The 11497-nt window shown below is 46.1% G+C and overlaps 1 protein-coding gene across 4 annotated transcripts in view; it reads right to left on the reverse strand.

Annotated features, from left to right (window-relative positions):
* Positions 1-6940, reverse strand: part of ralgapb (Ral GTPase activating protein non-catalytic subunit beta) — an 84018-nt gene extending 77078 nt beyond the window's left edge. For all 4 annotated transcript variants that reach the window (XM_067458738.1, XM_067458737.1, XM_067458736.1 and 1 more), the window contains exons 1-2: positions 6785-6940; positions 202-409 (exon numbers count right to left, since the gene is read on the reverse strand). In XM_067458738.1, the coding sequence (XP_067314839.1) occupies positions 202-378 (177 nt within the window). In that variant the 5' untranslated portion in view covers positions 379-409; positions 6785-6940. The remainder of the gene's footprint in view (positions 1-201; positions 410-6784) is intronic.
* Positions 6941-11497: the final 4557 nt, after the last annotated feature.

The following is an 11497-nucleotide window of genomic DNA, read 5'->3' on the forward strand; positions in this document are numbered from 1 at the left end:
ACTCTCGCTCACACACACACACACACACACACACACACACACACTCTCTCTCTCTCTCTCTCTCTCTCTCTCTCTCTCTCTCTCTCTCTCTCTCTCACACACACACACACACACACTCTCTCTCTCTATCACACTCACACACACACTCTCTCTCTCTCTATCACACTCACACACTGTCACACACTCACTCACTCTTCTTACCTCCTTGTCAGTCTTGAGGAGGCACTCAGACGTTGTTCCTCCGAGGCTGTTCCCCAGGGGCCGCACCACAGCGTTTGCCACATCACGCCCCACGCCCGCTGGGTAAGTGTGCAACACACTCAGGTGGCCCTGGTCGCTCTGGACCACCAGGTGTAAAGACCGCCACTCGGAGTACATGACCGCGACTTCTACTGGATCTGACTGCCACCTGAGGAGAGATGCATGAGACGCATGCTTACAGGTTTGAAAATTATATAAATAAATCATATATTTTCACCCCCGGCTTTTTTTAATAGTTGTGTTTGAGTCCCTCAATCGTCCTTAGATCTCAGAATCACAGTCACTGCTGGAAACAAAAGGGTTCAAATATGCAGAAGATGCAGGAAAACTGACGGATCTGCAGGAGCTGGAGGATTTTTCTGAAGAACGTTGGTCAGTTTAACTGCTCAAGACAAACAAGAGACTCAAGAACAACCATTAAAAACACACACACAGCTGTGGATCATTCAGGGAACGACAAACACACACGTCTGGTTCAATATCTTTGTGGGGACTCTCCATAGACGTAATGGATTTTACACTGTACAAACTGTACATTATATCCCCCTACACAGCCCCTAAACCTTCCCATCACAGGAAAGATTCTGCATTTTTACTTTCTCCAAAAAAACTCATCCTGTATGATTTATAAGCATTTTGAAAAGTGGGGACCGTTGGCTGGTTCCCATAATGTAGGTGATCTCAGGTTTTACTATCCTTATGGGGACATTTGGTCCCCACAATGTAATATAAACAAGGGCACCCACACACACACACACACACACACACACACACACAAGTTTAGCCATTTATTTGTCTTGTGGACAGTATAACATCTGTTATGTTAAATATCTTATTCAGGGGAGCACTAAATAAAAAATAACATCCATTTTGTATGATCGCTATTATTTTGGTAAAATAAACATTTTGTGGATTCTGCAAGGGGTATGTACATTTTTTGGTAAATGAAAAAATAAGTTTTTTCACTGAATTTCCAGCAAAAATAGTTATCATGACATCTCTCATTACTGTGATATAGGGTCAAATGACCAATTTTGGTCATACCACCCATCCTGCTTCAGACCAAGCTTCCTCTTATCACACATCAGGCTCTGTTTTCACATACAGAAGTGATGACAAACTATGCAGGACGCTGTTTAGACAACGTGTCGATCACCTGATCCTGAGCAGCAATCTGACACTGATTTGAACTCTCAGCCAGTTAGTTAGCAGAAGAGCAGTGAAGGTGAATCTAACAAACTACTGAAAAACCTGACAGCTCTGATATTACCCAGACGCTGCCCAAGAATCTTGTTTTTTTTTAAACATTGAGCAGCACCAAATGGATCTCAAAACATCAGGAATAACACTGCTAAAATAATGACTAAAATACACAATATTGCCATTGACACCCCTGAGTTCAAGTGTTCAATCCCTTAATGGCCACAGGTGTATAAATCAAGCTCTAGGCCTGCAGACGCTTCTACACACATTAGTGAAAGAATGGGTCGCTCTCAGGAGCTCAGGGAAATCAAGCGTGGGGCCGTGATAGGCTGCCACCTGTGCAATAAGTCCATTCCTGACATTTCCTCACTACTAAATATTCCACGCCCAACTGTTAGTGGGATTATAACAAAGTGGAAGCCATTGGGAACAACAGCAATTCAGCCACGAAGTGTTAGGCCACGTAAAATCACAGAGTGGGGTCAGCGCATGCTGAGGGTCACAGTACGCAGAGATCACCAACTTTCTGCAGAGTCAACAGCTCCAGACCTCCAAACTTCTGTAGCCTTCAGATGAGCTCAAGAACAGCGTTGAGAGCTTCATGGAATGGGTTTCCATGGCCGAGCAGCTCATCCAAACCTTACATCACCAAGAGCAATGCAAAGCGTGGGATGCAGTGGAGTACAGCAGCCGCCACTGGACTCTAGAGCAGTGAGACGTGTTCTCTGGAGCAACCAATCACGCTTCTCTGTCTGGGTTTGCCGGTTGCCAAGTGTAAAGTTTGGTGGGGGTGGGGGGGATTACGGGGTGGGATTGTTTTTCAGGGGTTGGGCTTGGCCTTTTAGTTCCATTGAAAGAAACTCAATGCTTCAGCATACAGAACATTTTGGACAATTTCATGCTCCCAATTTTGTGAGAACAGTTTGGGTACGGCCTCTTCCTGTCCCAACATGACTGCGCTCCAGTGCACAAAGCGTCGGCCCATAAAGACATGGATGGCCGAGTTTGCGCTTCTAGAAGAATGGTCAAAAATTCCCATAACCACACTCCTAAACCTTGTGGAAAGCCTTCCCAGAAGAGTTTAAACTGTTAAAGCTGCAAAGGGTGAGACAACTCCATATTAAACCCTACGGATTAACAATGGGATGTCATTAAAAGTTCATGTGCATGGAAAGGCAGGCATTCCAAAACGTTTGGTAATATAGTGCATATGCAAGGGGTGGCACTAGGGCTGGGCGATATGTTAATTTTTGGGGGGCGATAATCGCCTTCAAAAACATCGCGATATCCGATAATATCATCTACTCCGCACTGATCCCGCCCACTCCCCTGCACCACAAAATTTTCCAGGCATAAAATGGAGGACAACGCTTAATATCCAAGAAAAGATGTACATTAGTAATTTGGCAGTATTATGGATTTAAACCAAATGCAAATGGTGAACCAGTGGATCCAACAGAGGCTATCTGCAGGCTGTGCAAAAAAAAAAAGAAGAAGGAAAAAAACGAAAGAAAGTGAACCCTCCGCAGCCATATTCACGTAGGCTACACTATACCCAGCAGTAGCAGCCTCGTTTCCGCTCTGCAGCCGCTTCTCAAAGACGACGGATATGTGGTCGAGCGGCAATGACACATTAAATGTCAATTAGAGCTTAGATCGTGCTCAAAAAATCAAGCCCGACCCTACCGGAGCTTGTGCTCGTTGTGTCCGAGCCTTGCCCGGCCCGGCACATTAACTGTAATTATGAGAACGAGCATGTAATGAGCGAAGCGGACCGTTGTGACTCATGTTAAAACTAAAATTAACGAAATAAGCTGATAACATCCCTGTTTTTCCAGAACGACTGGAAATCAAATTTTGCTGCAATATTGTCCTGTTTAACACTGTGAAGCTGCTTTGAAACAATCGTCATTGTAAAAGAACTAGTATAATAAATAAAGCTGACTTGGCTTGACTCGGCTCAATAATCCGCAGGCGCGCGCTCATGAACCGCTCACCTGTAAAATAATTAAATCCAGCTCAGACATTTATCTGTAGCTCACTTTGTTGTAGCCATTAAACAATATTTGTCTTCTTTCTTTTTGCATATTATATTTGAATAGGCCTATTATAATAGTATTTTTACATTTCATCTGATTATGATAAGTGCAAAGATGCGAGTGAGTCAGAAATGCTTTTGTTGGTTATATTTAGTTTAATATTAAGTTTTGTTTTGTAGAAAGCATTCTTTCGTTTTGTTTAAATTGTATCTTAATTTTAATAAAGGTTTCTTTGGCCAATTGCCTGGGTTTAATAAATAATATGCAAATGGAAGACATGTGTCGAAGTCGCCGGAGTGATCGCTTTAATTTCTAATGAACTGGAGCGCGTCTCATAAATAAACCGAAACGCAGCAGGCTACTTTTCTCACAGACATATGCGCATAGAAAGCTTAAAATGTCCACTTTTAAACAAAGCATTCGAAACGAAAATATTTAATTAAGCAAAGTGCAGTGTTGACGCGAGCAGCTCATGCGTTTCTGTTCAGAACTGCGCTCCATCACTGCACGAGCTGTGAGTTTAGCGCGCATTTTTACTTCACTTTAATATATTTTTATTTCATTTTTTATATTATAATAATTTTATTCTAACACCTTTATTTTATAGTATTTAAAATACAGGCCTATGGTTAGCTTTTATAGACATTTTCAACCGTTTAAGGTTGAGCTTTTTTTTTTTTTTTTTCGTTGAGCTATTTTTCCCCCCAAAATACTCTCTCGTTTTATTTTTAGCGTAAGTAGGTTATTTTAAATGTTTTCCAGGTTTCCATGTTTGATTAATGTTTGTATTATTAATAGGCTATTATATTTATAATTTAGCCTAATAGGAAATAATATTTTTAGAGCGTTTTAAAACATTTAGCCAAGCCAATGTGCTTCTCTTTGCGCGTGTATAATGAAAACACAACCAATGTCTTATCCATAATTCAATGTTTTGCTTTAACACATATAGGCTACTGTAGCTATGCATCAAAAACACTAAAAAGGTGAGTGTATGGTAAGTACTATTTATAATGTATTTGGCAACGCAATGTCCTGTGAGTTTATCAGTCGTCATTTTTATGATGTCGATTATCGTCTGATAACACTGACTGTTATCGATATCGACATATTTGCGAGACATCGTCGATATATGATAATATCGTCATATCGCCCAGCCCTAGGTGGCACGGTACATGAAAAAAAACGAACCATTTGGTTCGCTTTTCTCGTTTCAGAGCGTGTGCATCGTATGGTTTTGACGGATGCGCAATGTAGCCTAGTGCCTGTATGTTACCTCAGACAGCGGGTGTCCTTTCTGAGCAACATAAGGTGTGTGGACACATACGGTAAAATATTTAAAAGACAGTAAAAGTGGAGTGCTGTCACGTGTAAAAATGGCAAGTGGGAGAGAAAAGGAAGGCTGCCCGAAGTTGGAGGATGTGCCAGTGTCGTACAAGTCCGGCGTGTGGAAACATTTTGGATTTCATGTTACCTATGATGAAGGAAATGAAAGAGTAGATAGAACTGTGACTGTGTGCAAAATGCATTCAATATGCTCAATATGGAAACACTTCTAATATGTCAGTATATCTGAGAAGACATTATGCCAATGTGTCGGTAGACAGCGTAAGCAGGCAGCCAGTTAGGAAACAACTTCTTAATTTAAGCATTTAAGCAACTTCTCAGTGATACGTCGGACAGGGCAATAACTAAAACATTGGGGATGTTTATAGCTATGCAACCGAGCCGCGTGATTAAGTGTGAAGTATTTCATCAGCTGGTGAAAGTACTCAAGCCGCGGTATAAAATTCAATATCGCAGACACTTCGTTTTTCACTTATATTTAATGTATTTTGACTTGTTTAAAAGAAAGAGCTTTAAGAGTTCCTCTCTTTTTCTTTTAAAAATATACAACTTTTGTAAGAGCTACTGAAGTTGGCAGTCTGATGAATGCAAGTTAATTCTTCAGTTCAATCTTTGTGTGCTAAAAAGGCACATAAGTTACTGTAGAGATAGCAATACACATTCTCCTTTTTGCCAAATAAATAATGATAAACTATAATATTAACATGACAAAATTACATAGTTGTTAGGGGCCCACCCATTGGTTCTGTGACCGGGCCCAACATTTGGTGCTACACCCCTGTATATCCACACACACACTTTCACATCAATACCACTGAAAATGACACTGTAAAACACAGAAGAATGCCATGGTTCGTGTCAAAATCACGGTGCAGTACTTTAAGTATTATTACTAAAGTAACTTACTGTGGCATTGCAATGATTATATGCTGTTTGAGTCATATACCATGCTACATAAACGGAACGTCAAAATAATATCTGGTTAAAATATTAATACCAGGTATTTACATGTTACTCCAAGGTACATCAAAGAATAGCACAGCATCTATTTTTAGCGCATTTGTTATTATACAAACAATAAACCTTCCTAAAAATCATGAGATGTTTTCTATTCAACTTCCGTAGCCGATTTGTTTGTTAGCCTCTATGGTTAACCGAGCGGTTACCAGTCCATGACGCTTTAAATCTTAACACACATTTCCATATTCATATTTATACATTCATTGTACACCCTTAGGTAATTTAAATGAGAATAATACTCGTTTTATCAAAGAATGTGAACGGCTACGGTTTATTAGCAGCAAAGCTAACACAAGACACAGAGTGATTCCCAATGGTGACTAGGATTAAAACCACCAAATTTATCGCTGAACAAAAGTGCAAAAGACAGAATTACCTCATCAGCTTTTAAATAAACCAGAAAACACATTAAATCGTCTCTAATATTTGACGTTTTCACCAGATGTGGCGCGAATCAATCTTTTGACAGTTTATTCCAGCCTCACGAGCGCTTCAAAACAAACAAATGACAGCCGTCAATCATCGGCCACTGCTGGTCATCACTTCTTCAAAGATATTAACCTTTAAATATAAGATAGTATTAAAGAGCTTTGTATATACATTAGCAGGCCGCAATGCGGGACTGTGGTCGTGTCTTAAAGTATACAAAGCTTGCTAACTAGGTAGCGCACTTGGGTTCAACACAAAGCTAATTGGATGCTAAGTTACTAAGTAGGAAGCTAACAAATATCCGTGCCTGTTTTGCCTCAGAATACTGGCAAAATAGCCAGCACACTTGGATTTGAAACTAGAGTGCTCAAACGTGCTGTCTATGTAGGCAGCGCACTAACGTTAGATTTTGTACACGGCCCATGTGACAGTTGTCCGGAGCGGACACACAAACGCAACATAGACATATGAATAAAAAGCGTTACCTGATTCGGTTCACATATCAATCAGCCGCTCATTCTGGTGATTTTGCCGGGGAAACGGGTTTGATCGAGCAGCATGTTTGTCGGTAGATCCGATGAGATCAGATCCGCTCCTCCATCGTCTGCACGGGCGGAGGGGGTTTGGCTGGCTGCAGTGGATTCGCGAATGATTCGTCCATTTGATTTGAGTCGGATCTTTCAAACGATTCAATCGCACAGATTCGAATCACTCGACTGTAGTAGACCTGTGGTTTTCAAACTTTATGATGCCAAGGACCCCCAAATATGATGAACCTTTATGAGGGACCCCTTCTTAAAATCCATTGATGTTGGATGTATAAACCTGAAGAAGAACATTTTTAATAAATATGTATTTGTATACAACTTTCACAATAAATGTATGCAAGCAGCGTACATACTATGTTAAGAAAACTCCTTGCAACCCCAGTGAGAAAGATAAAGGGGACTATAGTGAGAAAAACCCACTAAAGACAGAAAGCAAACGTTTACAATTCTAGAATTTAAACGGCAAGAAAGGAGAGAAACATTTAGAAATGACACAATACGAATATTCGGTAGACTTTATCCATTTTTGCTTTGTTTTTTTAATTCTCTAAAAAAATTCTGGGGACCCCGTCGAGCCTTAAAGGACCCCTAGTGGTCCGGTTTGAAAACACCTGTAGTAGAAGACGCCGATGGATGTTGACATAAACAATGCCACAATATTTTACTCGATTGTCTGTCAGGTAAGAAACACAATCTCGTGGTCTCAATCACAGCGCCAATATCAAATAGCATCAAAATCACACCACTAAATAGGCCTACAGTAACGGCCTTCTGTCACATGCCTGTCCTGTCTTGTGTGCACTTGTGGGTTTTGTTATGTTGAGCATGTGCTCGTGTCCCTGTCAGTTCCCTCCCCCTTGTTATCTGATTATTGGTTAATTTGCCCCACCTGTTCTCCCTCATTATCTGCCTTGTTTGTTCCCTTTATAATCTCCTTGTGTTTGTCAGTCTGTGTTGGATCCTTGTGTATGTTATGTCTGCGTCTTCCGGTTCCCCGTGATTTCTCTGTTGGTATGTTTTTGAGTTATGTTACAGTTCTGATTATGTGTTTTTCCCCCTCGTGGGTTTTTGTGTTGAGTTTATGTTTTATTTTATAATAAATTATAATTTTCTCACTGCACTTGAGTCCTCGCACCAATTTCCTGTTTCCTCGTGTCCGTGACGTAACAGAAGGATCCAACCACTTGAGGACTCAGCAGGACTTGTTTTTTTTTTTTTTTTTTTTTTTCGTTTTTGTTTTTGTTTTTTCTCCCGGTATCCTCCTATGGAGTGGGAGAAGAACCTGCGGGTAATGCGTTACCTGAACTCCCGGTACATCCGTCAACAGGAGACGGATGTGCAACAGTTCGCAGGCAGGTTCCTCAGGGAGGTGGACCATTTTAGACTCAATGAGGCAGAGTGGAAGGAAGCTTTTAATCTCTGCCTCGACATGCCCCTCTCTCCGGAGGTAATGGATAGTATGGGGAGTCTGGGATTCTGGGAATTCATCAACCGCCTGGGCCCCAGTCCTTCCACGGTCCCAGTGCCGGCGGATCATATGCTGGTGGTCCCAGTACCGGCGGATCGTGTTCCGGTGGTCCCGATTCCGGAGGATCGTATTCCGGTGGTCCCAGTACCGGCGGATCGTGTTCCAGTGGTCCTGAAACGGAGGAGGAGAAGGAAGTCTCCCTCCGTGCCTTTTCCGGTGGTCCAAGTTTCAGTGGTCCCTGTGCCGGTGGTCCCTGTGCCGGTGGTCCCAGTGCCGGCGGATCGTGTTCCGGTGGTCCCAATGCTGGCGGATATTATTCCGGTGGTCCCAGTGCCGGCGGATCATGTTCCAGTGGTCCCAGTGCCGGCGGATCGTATTCCGGTGGTCCCAGTGCCGGCGGATCGTGTTCCGGTGGTCCCTGTGCCGGCGGATCGTGCTCCGGTGGTCCCTGTGCCGGTGGATCGTGTTCCGGTGGTCCCTGTGCCGGTGGATCATGTTCCGGTGGTCCCTGTGCCGGTGGATCGTGTTCCGGTGGTCCCTGTGCCGGTGGACTCCGTTCCGGTGGTCCCGAGTCCGGAAACGGCCTGGAGGGCTGTGATGGGATGCTTTGTGGTGGCAGTCCTGCATGCGTGGAAGGAGCACAGGGCTTTATCCGAAGCCCCGGAGGCAGTTCCGGTGGTCCCAGTTCCGGTGGATCGTGTGCCGGTGGTCTCAGTTCCGGCGGATCGTGTTCCGGTGGTCCCAGTTCTGGCAGATCATGTTCCGGTGGTCCCAATGCCAGCAGATCGTATTCCGGTGGTCCCAGTGCCGGTGGATACTGCTGGACTGGAGAAGTTTCCCCAACGCCCTGCCTGCGCCGCTGAGGCGCCCTGCTCTCCCTGCGCCGCTGAGGCGCCCTGCTCTCCCTGCGCCGCTGAGGCGTCCTGCTCTCCCTGCGCCGCTGAGGCGCCCTGCTCTCCCTGCGCCGCTGAGGCGCCCTGCTCTCCCTGCGCCGCTGAGGCGCCCTGCTCTCCGTGCGCCGCTGAGGCGCCCTGCTCTCCGTGCGCCGCTGAGGCGCCCTGCTCTCCGTGCGCCGCTGAGGCGCCCTGCTCTCCGTGCGCCGCTGAGGCGCCCTGCTCTCCGTGCGCCGCTGAGGCGCCCTGCTCTCCGTGCGCCGCTGAGGCGTCCTGCTCTCCGTGCGCCGCTGAGGCGTCCTGCTCTCCGTGAGCCGCTGAGGCGTCCTGCTCTCCGTGCGCCGCTGAGGCGTCCTGCTCTCCGTGCGCCGCTGAGGCGTCCTGCTCTCCGTGCGCCGCTGAGGCGTCCTGCTCTCCGTGCGCCGCTGAGGCGTCCTGCTCTCCGTGCGCCGCTGAGGCGTCCTGCTCTCCGTGCGCCGCTGAGGCGTCCTGCTCTCCGTGCGCCGCTGAGGCGTCCTGCTCTCCGTGCGCCGCTGAGGCGTCCTGCTCTCCGTGCGCCGCTGAGGCGTCCTGCTCTCCGTGCGCCGCTGAGGCGTCCTGCTCTCCGTGCGCCGCTGAGGCGTCCTGCTCTCCGTGCGCCGCTGAGGCGTCCTGCTCTCCGTGCGCCGCTGAGGCGTCCTGCTCTCCGTGCGCCGCTGAGGCGTCCTGCTCTCACCGCGCCGCTGAGGCGTCCTGCTCTCACCGCGCCGCTGAGGCGTCCTGCTCTCACCGCGCCGCTGAGGCGTCCTGCTCTCACCGCGCCGCTGAGGCGTCCTGCTCTCACCGCGCCGCTAAAGCGCCCTGCTCTCACCGCGCCTCCCTGGCGCCCCCTGCACTCACCGCGCCTCTCTGGCGCCCTGCTCTCACCGCGCCTCCCTGGCGCCCTGCGCTACCCGCACTGCCCTGGCTGCCTGAACTCTATGGGCCGCCCCGGCCGCTTGAACTTGGTGGGCCTCCCGAACTCGGTGGGCCGCCCTGGCCATTCGAACTTTGTGGGCCACCATGGCCTCCTGAACTTTTTGTTTTCCTCGTTCCTCCCTTGTTTACCCCTCCCTTGTCTGTACCTTCTTTGTCTGTCCCTCCCGTGCCCCCCTGGTCTGTCCCTCCCGTGCCCCCCTGGTCTGTCCCTCCCGTGCCCCCCTGGTCTGTCCCTCCCGTGCCCCCCTTGGTCTGTCCCTCCCGTCCCTCCTTGGTCTGTCCCTCCCGTCCCTCCCTGGTCTGTCCCTCCCGTCCCTCCCTGGTCTGTCCCTCCCGTCCCTCCCTGGTCTGTCCCTCCCGTCCCGCCCGGGTCTGTCCCTCCCGTCCCTAGTGGAGCGTCTGGTAGCCGCTCCTTAAGGAGGGGGTAATGTCACATGCCTGTCCTGTCTTGTGTGCACTTGTGGGTTTTGTTATGTTGAGCATGTGCTCGTGTCCCTGTCAGTTCCCTCCCCCTTGTTATCTGATTATTGGTTAATTTGCCCCACCTGTTCTCCCTCATTATCTGCCTTGTTTGTTCCCTTTATAATCTCCTTGTGTTTGTCAGTCTGTGTTGGATCCTTGTGTATGTTATGTCTGCGTCTTCCGGTTCCCCGTGATTTCTCTGTTGGTATGTTTTTGAGTTATGTTACAGTTCTGATTATGTGTTTTTCCCCCTCGTGGGTTTTTGTGTTGAGTTTATGTTTTATTTTATAATAAATTATAATTTTCTCACTGCACTTGAGTCCTCGCACCAATTTCCTGTTTCCTCGTGTCCGTGACGTAACACCTTCTCGTCAAAACTGTTTTCACAGACGCTGATGAGGTGGTTTAACGGCGCAAATTGTTTTTTAGTTTTGTATTTTGTATTATATTAGCTACCTTTGCATCCAATAAATAAATAAATGACTAGCCTGATTTCGTTTTACCGCCACTTTTTCACAGACTGTGATGACGCATTTTAACGGCCACCTGCAACGTTTTTATATTTTCTTTTTTTACATGTACATTTTTAACACTATAGCCTACTTTGTATTATATTAACTTTGCATCAAATGAAAAAAAAAAGTTATAACACTGTAAAACTGACATGTTTCTCTCTCTCTCTCTTCTGACTGCCAGTATCGATCTGTATCCCTTCTTTGAACGTTATGAAAACACTTGTGGAGTTTTTATTTTGCTATTTGAGCAAATTAAGAACACACACACATTTTTTTTATATTAAACTTTAAGGGGGGGGGGGTAATCATTTGATTATTATAATTACATTCAAATATTAGCATATTCTTGACATGG

The sequence above is a fragment of the Pseudorasbora parva genome, chromosome 12 (genome assembly GCF_024679245.1).
Source record: "Pseudorasbora parva isolate DD20220531a chromosome 12, ASM2467924v1, whole genome shotgun sequence".
NCBI classification, from domain to species: Eukaryota; Metazoa; Chordata; class Actinopteri; order Cypriniformes; family Gobionidae; genus Pseudorasbora; species Pseudorasbora parva.